The following is a 16,938-nucleotide window of genomic DNA, read 5'->3' as shown; positions in this document are numbered from 1 at the left end:
AAATTGTTATTGATCCTTTACCCCGAGTCCTAAAGTGTAGATTTATTTTCTTACTCTTCTTATACATACTGTTTGTTTACTTGCACCGCTGTAATTGGAGCCTCGTCGTCTCGTCTCTCTATATGCTGGACTGTCTGTAGCGGAGATGACAATAAAGTTTACTTTGACTTCAGCAGCGCGCAGGCGCACCGAGGGCTCTGTATCATGATGTCTGGTGTTTTCGTGTTTGTTGGTTTGTTTTTATGTTGTTTTATTTTGTGAGTTGGTTATTAGATGCTGCTCCAGCCAGAGACTCCCCGCCGCCCCGCCCTCTCCTCCCTGTGCCGCCAGCAGCAGGCGCAGCTCGCAAACGGAGGGCGCCCTTACTCCCAGCAAAGGGGCGACAGAAAACCGATCGGTGCCTGTGACATCCCCAAAATGCGCTGGCTGATGTCGGGGCAGCATGAGTACGAGCATTTATTTATTTTTTGGCGAGGCCCGTGATGCCGCCCCCCGACACGATGCCGCACCGGGCAACCGCCCGTGTCGCCCGTATCTAAAACCTCTACTGGCTCTGGGTCTAAACAGAGCGCGTTGTGTGTGACGTCTTCTTTTGCGCATGCGGCCGCTTTGAGCGTTCACACTAGAGCGCGTTTGCTGTCGCATTTTATTTGTAGTGTGAACGAGCAGACAAAAACATCGGATTTGATCAAAAAATCGGAATTGAGCATCAAGACCTGCAGAGTGAACGTAGCCGCAGTTTGCTGAGTTTGCTGTGTTTGGATATTTTATGGGAAAATATTCTTGACATGATGAAAATAATATTCGTTACAGCAGAAGCGGTGTCTGCTTTACAAATTACTTCAGATGATTAAATTAACCTTGTTTTATTTTGTCTGTGCACTCTTTTTATGACAACCGTTCTTCCTGAGTTACTTCTATGCTCTTTGTATATACGAAATTATATAAATGATACAGAAAACCAACAGTATAATTTATTGTGTCAAATTATGAATAAATAAAGGGTATTTTATTTTGAAGTGCCGCTGAGGAGACCGGAAGCATTGGTACGCCGGATCCACAACAAACATGGCGGACGGTAGGTTGATTGTTAGCCATTGATGGCGGTTTTCGTTGTAATTCGGGTTCTTTGCTCCGTGATTCCGGTTGATTTCGTTGTTTAATGGTCGCTTTGAATCTCAGCAGGTCGGTTTCCGCTTCAGGAGAAGTTAATTTGGCAGAAAAGAAGCGTTAATGCGGGGCTAAGCTAGCCCGCCTGCAGCGCGGCGCAGGCTCGGTGCCGATAACGGAGACAGCCCGGGAGAAACGAGCTGAGCCGCTCTTTGCTCCACTGGCTTCCTCCTGGAAACAAAGACGTTCAGAGATTTTCCTTCGACGGCGTTAATTCCGCAAACAGACTTGAAGATGTTCCGTTTAAAGTTCATCTACGCCAAACTCCATTCAGAAAATGTCCATTTCTGCGACTCTTCACTTCTCTGTATTTAAACGGGTGTATTTTTGCACCTGTTTGTTATTCCTGAGCTTTTTTATCAATCCGCCGGGGTCAGCATCGATACAGTTATAGATGTGAGTTAGTTTGTGCCAAACTTAATGGAAAAATCAGCCACTTTAGGCTCGTCTATCTGGCAGCACAGAGGGGAAACCATTTGTGTGGAGCTGAAATGGTTAAACCAGTCACGTGTTAATTGAATTTGACCACCTATGAATCAAATACAAGCAGGACTGATAAATGAATCCTTGGGGTGCTCATGGTGTCTCTGTGCAGCAGCTGCACGCACAGTTTTCAGCAGCTCTTCTTTGTGTTTCAGATCACACAGAGGTGGAGCAGTCCATGGAGGGACACACACCTGTGAGTAACACACACACACACAAACACACACGTGTGACCTGTTTCTCTGATCAAAGTGTTTAAAATCCTCCTACAGGTTTCTGAAAACCCACACGCAGAGTATGGCCTGACAGACAACATCCAGGTAAAACAGACACACACAGCCCTGTGCTTGATGTGAAGCCTGCCGCAAACTCCCAGCATGCTTTTCTGCTGCTCCTCAGAGGACGGTGGAGAACGAGAAGGCGAGCGCAGAGAAGATGTCGAAGCAGAAAGTGGACCTGCAGGCGCTGCCGACCCGGGCGTACCTGGACCAGACGGTGGTCCCGATCCTGCTGCAGGGGCTGTCGGTGCTCGCCAAGGACAGGTACACACACACACAGAGTTGGCAGCTTGCGACCAATCAGAAACATGGACATGTCTACCTGCAGCAGAACCGGAGTGAGCTGCTGTGTTAATAACATTTATTCATACAGACTGACGTACTATTAGCCTGCTGCACGAGTACAGATGGGCGGGGCTATAAGTGTTTCAAGAGCTCAGGAAGTGCGGAGCAAAGTTTGGAGTTGCTTCCTGGATCAGCGCTCCGGTGTAGAAGAAACAAACGCCTCGCTGGATTCTGAAATTTCAAACCATGTCCTCCCAAACAAGAGCAGGAGAGGTCTATTAACACATTGTGAGTGAAGAAGAAACACCCAGTGCATCATGGGAATCCCCAGCAGCCTACACCTATTGCAGCATAACTACGGAAGCAGATCCTCAGCAGTAGGGATAGTTTGTAATTCTGTGCTGGGCGACAGCTTCGGTGCTTCTTGTTTAATGGCGCTCTGATCGGCGGCGGCAGCGTGGTCGACGTGTTTGCCGTGTTGAACCTCGTCCATGTGTTTTCCACTCAGACTCCCAGAAGTGCTTCCGTGCGCCGCTGTGACCTGCAGTCTGCGCGAGCTCGTCCTGTCGTCTCATTCAGGAAATATTTACTCGTTAAAATTCATGTGTTGAACTTTCTGGTCTCACTCTGCCTAAAATGCCTCCGCTGAAGGTTTGTTTCCTCTTTCAGACCGCCGAACCCCATCGAGTACCTGGCTGCGTTCCTGCTGAAGAACAAATCCCAGTTTGAGGAGAGAAATTGAAGAGCCTCATTGGTCGAAGCCCGTTTCTGTTTGTTTTCTTTTTTTAATTAAAAATAAAGGATGTGAAAAACATACTGTCCTCTGGGCTTTTATTCTGAAAGGCTGATTTTGCTCTGTGCTACTAGTGAAAAGTTCTTTCAAACTTAAAGAGAAAAATTTGTTAAATGGGGTAAAAAAGATGAATAAAAACCTCATGAAGAGCGAGGAGGGGACGTAAGATCACAGCAGTTTGAGGAAAATGCTTTCAAGAATTTGTAACTTTAATTTGTACGTTTAAAAACAGAATTATTTTCAAATATGAGATTTAACTGTTCTGAGATTTAAATATGAATGTTCTGGATGTTTGAGGGGGAAATGGGTGCGAACATTTGTTTAATGCAGTTTCCAGACAAATAATCTGGAACTAAATGGAAGCTTTAAAAGACGAAATCAGTTTGACAAGAAAAATAATTTTTATTGTAAGAATGATAACACTGAATACACGACAGGAAACCAAAATCAGGAGCCAAACAAGGCTAACAAACCAGATTATAATAAACTTTATTGCACAAAAACAAAGAACTGGAACATTTAAGACCCGCCCAGGTAGTGTTGAAGCTACAGCAGATTATTAAACATGGAATCATCCAGAAAGCACCTGCTCTGTCTCTGTACGGCATCCCGCCAGGCCCAAAATTCAGTGTTTCTGTTTGCGTTCAGAAAACACATTAAAAAGAAAACGGCTAAAATAAATATATTAAAGTTATAATTAGTCAGTTAAAAAAGAGAAAATTTTGTTTTCAGTTTGAAAATCTGAGCAGTGCTGCCACAAACGCACAATCATCCAGCTGTATGCTTCCTGTCTGCACAGCAAGTGGGAAACTGTGAGAACACTTTGTGCACGCCATCGGCTCCTAGCAAGACGTTCACAGTAACCATGAGCTTGTTCAGCTCAGGCTGCTCTGAACACCCAGTGTCTCTGTTTTTTTACACTCTGGATCTGGATGATGTCACTGAGAGGGGAGAAACCCAACGCACTTGTTTACGAGAGCAGCCAATCAGAAAAGAGCCAGCGTAAACACCTGAAACGGCTCGTTTCAGACAGGCTGGCTGCACTGAGGTGCGGTGTCAGGTAAAGAAGGATGATTACGAACTGGGAATCATGCAAAGCTGCTGTGGGAGAATCAAAACACGGAGCTAGAAACGAGCAGAAGAGTTCCAGCTTCATTAACAGCAGCCTAATTATGTCAGCGTTACTGTTTCCAGCTGTGCTCACGGCTCTTCACTCGATTGTCCAATGAAAAGTAAAGTAAAGTGTGCGTGTTAGTCCCCATAGGGAAATAGTTCCTCTGCATTTAACCCATTCACCCAGTGAAGCAGTGGGCAGCCGCCAGTGCAGCGCCCGTGGAGCAGCGTGTAGGGACGGTACCTTGCTCAGGGGTACCTCAGGGTAGCCGTTCAGTGGAGTCGAACCCCCGACCTTCCGATCATGGGGCCACCACTCTACCTACTGAGCTATCCCTGCCTGTATGAAAGGTCAGAATAGACCCACGTGTGACCTCTGACACTGAAGCTGCAGGCATCTGTGACGCTGCGAGCGCGGCTGCAGCTGTTAATGATGAATTCGTTCTATGTTCAGGTTTATAATGTTTATAAATGTTTCAGTGAGGCAGCATCGCTGACGTACGCAGCCCCAACGACTCAAATACAAAGACAGGAAACCCAGTTTGCACTTTTATTTTTTAACCTTTTTTCCCTTCTCGATCAAAATTTAAATCCCGTCTTTTGTTTCATTCCCAGTTTTGTCGCTCTTGAAAACGAGACCTCGTGTCTCCTTTAGGTTTACCTGCTTAATTAAAGATGAAATAACAAAATAATAAGAATAACAAACATGCTTCTGGATAAAAGCGTGTCAGCAGGAAATACCCAATCACAGCGCTCAGCAGCTGCTTCAGACTCCTCCCACTTCACTTTTTAGATTCGGCCTCTCAGGGTTTCAGGTCATGTCCCTGAAGCGCTTCACTCAAAGTGAGCTCGTCCCTCAGGTAAGTTTCATTAGGTCACATGAACCAATCAGACATCCCACCTGTTTCCTGAAGTTAGAGCGATGAGCTTAAATTAAGTGAAGAATGACGGGAACGTCAGCCAATCACAGAAAGTGGTGGTGACATCACCATCACGGCTTCAGCAACACGACAGAGACTACAGACAGGGTTTAAATATCAGTCAGCAGGTGACGTAGAAACAACCTGAGCAGAAACAACCAGGTAACAGCCACGCCCACCTTCCACACACTCTTACATCAGTTCCTGTGGTCTGAGGACGAGCGCAGGAAACAATCTTTGTGCGTTGCATCAACAAAAGGCAGCAGTCCAGCGAGATAACGAAGAGGGGGGTGAGGTGGGCGGAGCTTTGTCTCAGATGTAAAACTGGTGAGCGGCCAGGTTGTCCATGAAGGGCTGAACCAGGAAGTCCGTGGAGAAGTAGAAGATGAGGCCGAAGGTGATGGAGATGGGCAGCGCCGGCAGAGCCTTCTTAAAGATGGCCAGCAGCAGCAGAGTGAGGCACAGACCCTGAGACACAGGTGAGACAGAGACACAGGTGAGACAGAGGCACAGGTGAGACAGAGGCACAGGTGAGACAGAGGCACAGGTGAGCACAGGTGCAGGTTTAAGTGAGGGAGTCCTGCGTGCCTGACGAGGGCCTGCGCAGCTCATACGATTAGTTTTACATGTTTGACGTCGGCTCCTGTTGATCTCAGGTGGAAACGTTTTACTTTTCATGTTTCATTAAACTCACCTACGTGTGATCGAGGATGGTGTGATGACAGAGGGCAGACAGGCTGTAACTCAGAGCTGTGAGGCGGGGCCGGGACACGCCGCCGTGGTGGATGAGCGCCGTTGTGTCAGCGCGGGATTGATCTTTTTTAGAGACATCGAGATCCTTCAATGCTGTGATCTCGAAGGATCAGTCTCGACTGATTGAACTGGTTGTAAGTGAGAACCAGTGCATTCAGGTCCTGGGTTGTGTGCGCCCCTCGCCCGCCCATCGCCCTGGTTACCTGTTTTCTGTCCTGTCTGCGGCTGTGGTCGGCGTGGTTTCATCTAAAAAACTGTCTCAGTAAATATGGTTACGGTCGGTGTGTGCTGTTACTCTGACCCAGCTCAGGTGTATCCTGTCACCTGACCCTCCTCACAGCCCCGCCTCCCCCGACCTCGGCTTCCTACTGTAAATGCGTTTAAATGCAAGTCTGTCCAAAACACAGAACATGCCAAAGTTTTGTTGCGTCACTTGTGACGTTTCTCTTACTAAATCAAAGTTAAGACTCTGAAGTTGAATCTAACGTCTGCGCACAAAGGATATTTTAACGTGTCCTCTTTGTGGCCACGAAGCTGTAATTCCTGCGCCAGCCCGAGCCCACGCCTGGCATCGTGGACGGGCGACGTCAGATTCTTGGTACACCTGATCCGGGTTGGTGTGACTGTAGACGCTGAGTTTGTTGTGGCGTAGATATCAGGGAGTCAAACGTAAAACTTACGATAAGAATGGCAACGAAGCAGGCGAGCGTCGTGTTCCAGTCGCCCCCGGTCGCTGCGGCTTTTCCAACCAGAACGCTGTAGAAGATGAAATCGCCGAGGCCTAGCTTCACGCCTCCTGCACACACAACAGAGACGCGTCAGAGAATTGCAGACGCCATTAACCTCGGACACCTGAGCGACGGCGGACTCACTGTCCTCCTCCATCTCGTCCTCTGGAAGCAACCTGGAGTGTCTGCTGGGAGGCTCCGCCCTTCCGTCGCTTTGCTCCACCTCCTCATCTGAAAAACAAAATGGCGTCCGAGCAGCAGTATTAGCTTTGTGGACGAACACACAAATGTGGAGATGTTATGGGCGCGATACCTGACCTGGTTCAGAGCGCTGAGTCTCATTGGGGCTCGCCATCCCCACCGTCCACACCATGGCGGCTGAACACAGAACAAAATGAAAGGTGATGTCATCGGGCTGCGGTTTTAGATTCGACCCGAGGATCGTGATCGCCTCAGGACGTAAGAGCGCTGCAGCGGCTCAACGTCAGAGTCTGAATCTGGTTTCATTATAGCGGAAGTTATCGTGTGACGGCAGCGTCACGGCCAGGAAGCCCTCATGAACTTGCGCTTCACGACGGGAACGTCTAAACAGCTGATTTACGAGTTTCTTATTAGCAAAGATCGAAAGGTTCCAGGAAGTGCTTCCCAAAAACCAACTTTCTGTTTCTGAGTTTCCCTTCGAGCTCGTCTCTGAGGCGCTTCCTCTGGGCGCTCCGAGACCTCAGAGCTGCAGACGGGAGGTCAGCAGAAGAAGACCTCGAAAGTTTGACCTTTAGTCGCATGTTCCTGAAACCTTCAGATTCCTCTTATAACGATCGGAGGAGGAAACAATCACAAACATTAGATAAACTGCAGAGCTGTTATTGATCGAGAACAGCTGCTGGAAGCACTCACAGGAGTAGATGAGGGCGGGGAAGATGGGCTCGTTACGCTCCTGAGCCGTTTCCACCAACATCCTGAGAGGACCTTTAGGACTGAGGACGGCCACCAGGTCTGCAACAGCACAAACAACCTGAGCAAAGCATGATGGGAAAACAGAGCAGCACCGCCGCTTGGAGCCGCCAGGGAGCTCTCCACGACCCCCGCCCCCAGGTCTGAAGCCTCCACTCACCGTAGACGGAGATGGCACCCAGGATGACCCAGGCCGACCACTCGGGCAGGTATTTGATGAAGACGAGGGCCATGAGGGCGCTGATAAGGATCAGGTAGGCCTGCTGCAGCTGGAGCGGGCCCTTCCAGTGGATGCAGATCATCCCCACCGCCCCGAAGTTCCAGATGATCACGCCCACCGTCGGGTAGTCCATCGCCAGGTTGTACGTCCTAAACACCTCCCTGGAAATCGGAAAAAGCAACACGAGCGTTGAGACGCTCCGTGACAAACGTTCTGCATCACGCTGTGGCGGCAGTATCCAATCACAGGACTCACCCCAGGTACATGAAGCTGAACCAGAAGAGCAGCATGAGGGAGGACAGGATGAGCCAGCCGTGGATGAACTGAACAAACACATCAAAGTGTCACTTCCTGTACTCGAATGCAACGCTAGTCTAGCATGCAGACGGAGTAAGCGATGGTGGGTCAATCAGTAACACGACAAGCAGCAACGCTCGGCGAGCTCACTACATCATCAAGTGTTTTACGGCGCGCATCATTTCCTGATATGGACGTCAGCGGGATGAACGTTCTTTCAAAGTGCGTTACAAACGTTTCACCAGCAGTGGGGGGAGGAGGAGTTTTCTGGGGGGGGTCGGCTTTCCGTTCCCACTAAAAACAGGCTGCATGACATCACATGTGACATCACAGCACGTCTGCACTCAGCAGAAACCTCGGACGTCTCTTTCATCTACGTGAGCAACAGGAGAGGCGGGTGAATATGAGGAGGAGGAGGAGCTCACCTTGTAGCAGCGATACTTGTACAGGACGACCAGGAAGATGGTCATGACCACGATGACGCTGATCATGATGATGGTGTTCAGGACGGAGTTGAGGAGGCGGCGGCCAACGGAGGAGGTGTTCTCCGTGAACGGCGTGTAGATCCTGCGGAGAAAAACATCACAGTTAGCTGACAGGGGAGGAGGTGGCGGCGTGTGGCGGCAGGAGCGAGGACCTACAGCTGCTGGTCCGTCTTCTCCATGTAGAAGCTCACAGACTTGATGGTGGCAACCACGACGACCATGCATAGGGTGACGGGGATGAAGAGCATGATGACGTGCTTGGCGCCATACTTAAGCGGCTCTTCTTCCTCAGCTTCCACCTCCGGATCTGACCCGCCGCCGTCTGCAGCGGCCGCCCCCGGCCTCCTGCTTATCCCCGCCTGCACCAACAGAGGGCAACACATGGCGTCAGCGCAGCGGGACACGTGGGAATGAAACACTGGAGAGACTCAGTGAACGGAAACTGACCTTTAACCTTTTGGTTGGAGTGCCATTGGGGGGCGTGAGGTCTGAGTCCGGTATGTAGGAGGGGAGCGCGGGAGACTCGGACCGGACCAAGGCCGACCTTTCGTTGTAGATGTCTTCATCGCTGTCGGAGGCGTTCATGGCGTTCTGACTCTGCAACAACAGGAAACAGCACAAATCATCTGACAGGGCGAAAAACCGACGCAGGAACGCGATGACGGTCCACGATGACGGTCCACGCCTGCATCTGGTCCCTTTCTGACAAACCCGCCTACGCTTTTTAAAAAAACTTTTATAACCAGCAGCTGAGACCTGCAGTTCCTCTGGCGTCCAGCAGGGGCAGCACTGTCATCCCCACAGACTTTGGTCTCTGTAGGTGATTTCCTGTGGGGCACCTGCACCTGACGAAGCTGTTTAAATCGCAAGCTTAAAGTTTGCATTACTGGGGGCGTGGCCTGTTTGATGACAGGTGGCTGTAGCCGTCTGTCCCTCTATGGACTCGTGTCCATCGGAGCGTCCTCAGCTCGACTACACCGTCTCCAACCTTCTTCAAACCTTCGGTACCGCTCGTCTCCACCCGTGGATGGTGGAGCCCGGGATTCTAACCACCACCTGTCTCTGTCCTCGCACATGTCCACCCCACCTGTCACCTGTACTTCCGAGAGCCCCTCACATTAAACGTGAGTTCGTTTTTTCTCCTCCGCTGATGAATTCACGGCATTACCGGATCTGTCCGCTTCAAACCAGACCGGCTTCGGTGCGACTGACTGCGGCACAAAGTGCGCCTTTTCCGCTGTGACTGCGCTTTAACGGGCGGCTCTGTCCGCACACGGAAGCCATCGGAGCGATCGGTGATCGATAACAGCCAGAAAAAGCGAGTTTACCTGGATCACAGCGGAGACACCACAGCAAACACCGATCAGAAGACCCGGAAGAAGGCAGTCAGCTGACCCGCACAGCACGTGACCTGCCGCTACGTCACAGTATAGTTTATTGGCGGTTGTCAAAGAGCAAAGTGGTGCGTTACCGGAGTGTGTCAACAACAAAATCAAATAAATTCAAACCAAACAAACGCGTCTGTGTTAAAAACATGCTCTGATCACTTGCTCCAGTTCACTTTCATATCTGACCAGCTTCCAGCATCAGATTTCTGGTCGTTTCTTTTCTCTGTTGCAGTCACGCTTTCCTGTTCGGTGTTTTCCGATATAACGGTCTGCTCTCTGCTCTTCCTGTGCTTCTCATTTCTCCTCCTTTCCTCTGGATGTTGTAAAACCACGGCGCACTGCCTTTGCCGCCTTTCTTTCACTTTGTGCCGTCTTCTACTCTCCGTCCTGCTAACACTGACAATCCACTGAAAGTCTCTTTTTGCTTCCTTTGCTCCCCTATCTGCTGCTTCGTTTCCCTTAACTCCAGGATGTGTTGTTCAAGTTACTTGAAAAAAGTAATCAGTAACTAATTACTGATTACTTCTTTTCAAAAGTAATTAATTACTTACTTTTTAAAAACACGATTTACAACCTGAAGAGGTGATAAAGTGATAGATCTTTCAGCCCAATTCTACTTTTTCTACATAATCATCATACAAAATGTAATCAAATGGAAAAGTCTCTTTTTAAAACTTGTTTTATTAGTTTTAATCTTTTAACTTTATGCATCAAGCAAACATTTAATTATATGCAACATTCCCTCACTGGAAGAAATTAGTTTAACATTTAAACCTATTTTCTGCACATTCCAGCACATAAAATAAAATATTTGTGTTTACACTCAGTCTTTCAAATAGATGCAAGTAAAACACAGCAGAAAATAAATAAAGTCAAAGACTCAGCGGTCCTGTTGCTCTATTTTCACCTGTAAAGCAGGAGTGGGGTAGGCGGAGGGTTACCCTGGTGCAGGTGTGCCGCGGTCAGTGGAAGAATCCGCGAGTTTCTCTGTGAATGTCACATTACGTAGCTACTCGGTGCTTGTTTAGGGTTTTTTCGCTGTAAAAAGAAGTTTTCTTCCCACGCACAACGAACACTAATGTTTTTGTCACTTTTTATGGAATCAAACTCAAAGACATTAAAATATCACAAATATTCATGTTTTCACAGCTTTCTTGTTGAGACAGGAACAAACTTTCTGTTTCTGTCCTGAGAGTGGACAGCTTACATTTACAGATGTGGAGTTTGATCGATGAGGGAAAAGCACGAGAGTCTTTCTCACTAAAGTCAGTAAAACCAAATAACACGTTTTGGTACAAAAGTACAGATTCTGATCAGATGCTGTCAGAGATGAAACTAACGATATGTTTCCATAAAACCCGAGTAAAGGCAAATGTTTCTGTATCGCTCTTCTGTTTTTGAAGGAAGCTTTAAGGAGACTCTGTCAGGACAGGGCGGGGCATGGACAGGTGTGGGGATACTGGGATGTTACACCTGTAAGGAACGCTGAGTAATTATACAATGAGCCTGTGTTATTGAATAGTTGACTTACAAGAAGAATACCATCATTAAACCAGTTTTCATAAAAGAGCGATTTGATTTGTAAAGAATGTTACAAGATGTTCCAAATGTAACATATTTGTGAGCAAATGTTGAGCTTTGTTATAGGTGTGTGGTGCAGAGAGGAAGGACTGGCAAATTAACAAAATCCAAGAAACTCCAAATGAAGCCAAAAAAGACACAAAGCGTTTCAAGCAGGATAAAAAAGCTAAAGAGAAAATGGTAAATGGCCTGCATTTGTATAGCGCTTTACATATCCAGTCATCCACCCATTCACACACTGGTGATGGCAGCTACATTGTAGCCACAGCCACCCTGGGGCGCACTGACAGAGGCGAGGCTGCCGGACACTGGCGCCACCGGGCCCTCTGACCACCACCAGTAGGCAACGGGTGAAGTGTCTTGCCCAAGGACACAACGACCGAGACTGTTCAAGCCGGGGCTCGAACCCGCAACCTTATGATTACAAGGCGAACTCCCAACTCTTGAGCGCTCAAGGTGTTCATAACACAGACACACTGAGGGAGATACTGGTGGAGGATACACGAGGAAAGGCTGAGTTTTGGACTCAGATCATTAAAATGAGACTACGCCCGACCTCCTGCTGTACCGTGTTCAGCCAGGACGAGTTTCTACGTTGTGATGTGACTCCCTTCGCTTCCTCAACACTGAGCTCCATCATTTGTTTTTAGCAGTGAACATGATGAACATGGATGGACCTGAAATGCAGGTGTGACCGAAGTGCAGACTTTAACTGTTTAGTAATCACAGACGTTTTTAGTGCACGGTCTCAATTTTCAGAGGCTCTGAAATAACAGGACAAACTCACATCATTTAAACACGACTGTCTTTCATACTTGGATCAAAACTGTGTCTGCAGCACGTTAAGCTGCTGGTTGTGGTCTGAGATCACTGATGCTGACAGTGCTGTGGAAACCAGTCTGCCCACAGCAGGTCTCATTAGTGTTAACAGGGTGCTGGAATAATCCAACAGGAAAATCCAGGCGAGCGCTCACTGAAGTCGGACTCTACAGATATTTATGACTCTAAAAATAAATATCTCTTGTATGCAGGGCTCTAGACTAACTTTTTGCCATGGGTGTACCGGTACGCCTAACTTTAAAAAGTTAGGCGTACCGGCACAAAAGTTAGGCGCACACAAATTTTATAATAATTGATATAATATAATGTGTTTTTCTGGATACACTGTGCTTTTTCAGCATTCAAAGATTGATGACACCGTGTCAGAGCACTGGCTATGAATTTCAGAAGGATCAGGCCTTAACAGAAAAGTTAGCAATAGTTCTTTTCCTATTACAGCTACATCCACTTCTGTCGTGCCTAGGCTGCTCACTAGGGCTGGGTATCATCACTGATTCCTCATCCCCCAGTATAAACAAAGCATACGGAGGGAAGACGTGACCAAGAGGGAGGTAAAACGGTGGACTGCCCAATCAGAAGCTACGCTACAGGACGCACTCAACGACGTAGACTGGGACATGTTCAGAGCATGCGCAGTCGACATCAACGAGTTTACGGAAGTAGCAGTATGCTTCGTCAATATGCTAGCGGAGGAGATTATCCCCACTGCGAGAGTCACCACATTCCCAAACCAGAAACCGTGGATGGACAGATCGATCCGCACTGCAGTAAACGCCAGGACCGCCTCCTACAACGCGGGTCTCGCCACTGGCGATATGAGCGCCTACAAAGCGGCCTCATACGGCGTGCGGCGCGCGGTGAGAGATGCCAAACGCCGGTACCGGGAACGTGTGGAGTCCCGCTTCCACCAGGGCGACACACGGAGTATGTGGCACGGACTACGCACCATTACGGACTACAAAGCCAGGGACACTGCGCCGATCAACGCCGACTCTGCATTCACCAACGAGCTGAATCGGTTCTACGCCCGTTTCGAGGTTAGCCAGGCGGCTAATGCTATCTACCGCCTGACTACCGAGGACAGTGACGTCATCAGCGAGAGACCGGTGACCAGCATCGTGGAGCATGACGTCCGAGCGGCACTGAGGAGAGTGAACACAAGGAAAGCGGCGGGGCCAGACGGCATCACCGGCCGTCTGCTGCGCTGCTGTGCTGACCAGCTAGCAGGTGTGTTCACTTACATCTTCAACGAGTCCCTGGCGAAGTCTGTGGTCCCCACATGCTTCAAAAGATCCACCATCATCCCTGTGCCCAAGAACAGCAAACCCTCATCCCTGAACGATTACCGGCCAGTTGCACTGACCTCGGTAGTAATGAAGGTGTTTGAGAGGCTGCTGAAGAACATCATCTCCTCCTCCATCCCAGACACCACAGATCCGCTGCAGTTCGCCTACAGATCCAACAGATCCACAGAGGATGCCATCGCCCACGTCCTACACACCACTCTCAGCCACGTGGACAAGAAACAGGGTAACTATGTGCGAATGCTGTTTGTTGATTACAGTTCAGCGTTTAACACAATAGTGCCCTGCAGACTGTTCACAAAGCTGAGGGATCTGGGACTTAACAGCCGTCTGTGTGCATGGGTGTTGGACTTCCTCACTGGCAGAACTCAGGTGGTGAGGGTGGGCAGGTGCTTCTCCAACAGCATCACCACCAACACAGGAGCACCTCAGGGATGTGTCCTCTCGCCACTGCTCTACTCCCTCTACACTTCAGACTGTGTGGCCACCCATGGCTCCAACACCATTGTGAAGTTTGCTGACGACACAGTGGTGTTGGGTGCCATCTCCAACAACGATGAGGCGGCCTACATGGATGAAGTGAAGAATCTGGCATCGTGGTGCCAGGACAACCACCTCCAGCTGAACGTCAGCAAGACCAAGGAGCTGGTGGTGGACTTCAGAAGGGGTCAGCACAGAGACTACAAGCCCATCATCATCAATGGAGCTCCAGTGGAGAGGGTGCAGTCCTTCAAGTATCTTGGTGTCCACATCTCCTCAGACCTGACATGGGCTGCCCACATTCAGGTCCAGACCAAAAAGGCTAGGCAGCGCCTGTATCACCTACGACAACTGAGGAAGTTCAGGGTCTCTCCAAAGATCCTCAGGATTTTCTATACAGGCGCTGTGGAGAGCATCCTCACACAGAACATGACATCGTGGTTTGGGAACAGCTGTGTGAAGGACCAAAAAGCTCTCCAGAGAGTGATCCGTACAGCAGAACGCTGCTGCAGGATTGCTCTCCCCCCGCTTCAGGACACCTACACCAGGAGATGCCGGACTAGAGCAGATACTGAAGGACCCGTCCCATCCTGGCAACAAACTGTTCCAACTTCTGCAATCTGGTAGAAGGTTCCGCATCTTCCGGGCAAGGACAGAGAGACTCAAGAGGAGCTTCTATCCCCAAGCCATCCGTGCCCTAAACACACACACCCGCCCTCTCACATCATCTATAATTGACTGAGACAGGACTCTTCCAGACACTAAACCAAGGCACAATGTACATTTCAATTCCTTTAATTTTAAATATGTTTATATTGTCTATCCTGTAAAATAGTCAGATGTCTATTCATATTAATGTACAGAATTCACCTGCTTGCTGCTACTACTGCACATTCACCCAGTGTATATACTATATGTATGTGTATGTATATATATATATATATATATATATATATATATATATATATATATATATTAGGGGTGCAACGATATTCGTATCGATATTGAACCGTTCGATACAGTGCTTTCGGTTCGGTACGCATATGTATCGAACAATACTAAATTTTTAATTTATTTTATCAACTTTCCTTCTGACGATGCTGTCTGTGTTGAGCGTTCAGTGAATCTGGTTCGACTACTCCGCCTAGGCTCGACAGTGCAGCCTAGGCGGAGTAGTCGAACGCAGATTCACTGAACGCTCAACACAGACAGCATCGTCAGAAGGAAGAGCGCAGGGCACCTCCCCCACCCTCATTCAGATCTGGCGTTTGGAATTATTTTGGTTTTCATGTGACGTATGACCCTGAAGGTAAGCGAGTCATGAACTAAAGTAAAACAGTATGTTGGATGTGCCACGCAATGCTCAATTACATGGGTGTGAACTAGTGTGTTAGCGCAGTTAGCTCGTTAACGTGTTGGCCGTCTAGTCCCATGCACGGGGCGATCGGCGGTAGCTCGTTAACGGAGATTTGCCGTGTTGTGGCGTTAAGGTCATTTCAACGAGATTAACCTGAAAGCACTAGTGGGAACACAACGAATATGACTGCACATTTACACCGACATCATCCTAGTGCAAAGACAAGTGGAAGCAGACAAAAACAAGCAAGCATGCTACTAACTTTAGCCGAGTCATTTAGACAGCTGTTAGCACATGATTCTCCTTATGTGTTTAATATGCTGCTGAGAATATAGCCCAGAAGAAGCGGATAGTATAGCTTTTATTTTGGAAAGAGCCATTTCTCTGTAATAAACTCTCTTTTCCAAAGATGAGTGATTCCTCAATCAGATACAGGGCTCGCAATATCGCTAGCCCGACGTCCCGGAGCTAGCGATTTTTTCAGTTGGGCTACCAAAATCTATCTCTTCCCTGCCCGTCGGGCTATTGTAGGAAAAATATATGTCAATGCTTTTGCATTCTTTCAGAAATGTAGCTGGGTAATTATGTCATTGGCATCGGTGAGCCACTGTCAATATGTGACATATTGAAGTCGCGTTTGAATTTGCGCTTGTTTTTTTGCTTTCACTTTGCAATCGTGCGAACTGTGTATAGAGAGCGACAGCACTGATCTGTGAGTGATGATAATTTGTGCACCAATTCCTCTGACATCGTCTTATTAATCGTTAGCTTACTATGCAAACATGACAAGTGAAATCTCCCGCAGCTTAAACATGTGAGAGGTTGATCGCGCAGAGAATCGCTGAGCTTATGTGAGTGCGTGTGTAAAAGCAGCAGGAGAAGTTATGACAAATCAGACTATAAGGCAAAAAAGAAAGTGCAGCTTTATGGTTTCATGGACAAAAGAATTTCTGTGGCTGCAATATGACGAGCTAAATAACCAGGGCTGCACATAAGTGGTCCGCAGGTGCGCATTCGCTGTCAAAATAAAAAACACGCACAAGGGTTAGGGTTAAATTTAAAAACTGTACTTTTGAGTTAAAATATATATTTATAATTTTAATAAATGACAAATTAAAAAGGCATGAACATTTTTTTTGTATCGAAAAAATATCGAACCGTGACACCAAAGTATCGAACCGAACCGTGAATTTTGTGTATCGTTGCACCCCTAATACATATATATATATATATATATATATATATATATATACATATATATATATATATATATATATATATATATATATATATATATATATGTATATATATATATATATATATAAAATGTTCTTCCTCTACACCCCCCCCCCCCCCCCCCCCTCAATTTTTGCACATGTCGAGGAGCGTGTCAGGCTACATTTCACTGTGTGTTATACTTGTATAACTATGCATGTGACAAATAAAGAACCTTGAACCTTGAACCCTTGAACCTTGAACCCCGATTTCTATAATCCATTCGATTCCGGTTTT

General features: G+C 47.8%; 2 protein-coding genes across 2 annotated transcripts; one reads left to right on the top strand and one right to left on the bottom strand.

The window, feature by feature from the left end:
- The first annotated feature begins 1,014 nt into the window (after positions 1-1,014).
- On the top strand, positions 1,015-3,030 carry dpy30 (dpy-30 histone methyltransferase complex regulatory subunit). The gene is made up of 5 exons (XM_014407980.2): positions 1,015-1,078; positions 1,809-1,849; positions 1,926-1,973; positions 2,053-2,195; positions 2,886-3,030. Exons 1-5 carry the CDS (start codon positions 1,069-1,071, stop codon positions 2,956-2,958), a joined length of 315 nt encoding a protein of 104 aa, XP_014263466.1. The 5' UTR covers positions 1,015-1,068; the 3' UTR covers positions 2,959-3,030.
- Positions 3,031-3,391: 361 nt separating this feature from the next.
- On the bottom strand, positions 3,392-9,953 carry psen2 (presenilin 2). Its single transcript, XM_004576255.5, has 11 exons — positions 9,805-9,953; positions 8,924-9,073; positions 8,633-8,835; positions 8,417-8,558; positions 7,950-8,017; positions 7,635-7,855; positions 7,418-7,516; positions 6,842-6,901; positions 6,668-6,754; positions 6,476-6,591; positions 3,392-5,510 (listed from the first exon to the last, which is right to left on the bottom strand). The coding sequence occupies exons 2-11, from the start codon at positions 9,059-9,061 to the stop codon at positions 5,355-5,357; spliced, it is 1,290 nt and encodes a 429-aa protein (XP_004576312.1). The 5' UTR covers positions 9,062-9,073; positions 9,805-9,953; the 3' UTR covers positions 3,392-5,354.
- Between the last annotated feature and the right edge of the window lie 6,985 nt (positions 9,954-16,938).

Source organism: Maylandia zebra, linkage group LG6 (assembly GCF_041146795.1).
Source record: "Maylandia zebra isolate NMK-2024a linkage group LG6, Mzebra_GT3a, whole genome shotgun sequence".
Classification (NCBI taxonomy): Eukaryota; Metazoa; Chordata; class Actinopteri; order Cichliformes; family Cichlidae; genus Maylandia; species Maylandia zebra.
Note: the sequence above shows the minus strand (reverse complement) of the source record. Positions and strands in the feature narration are given on the sequence as shown.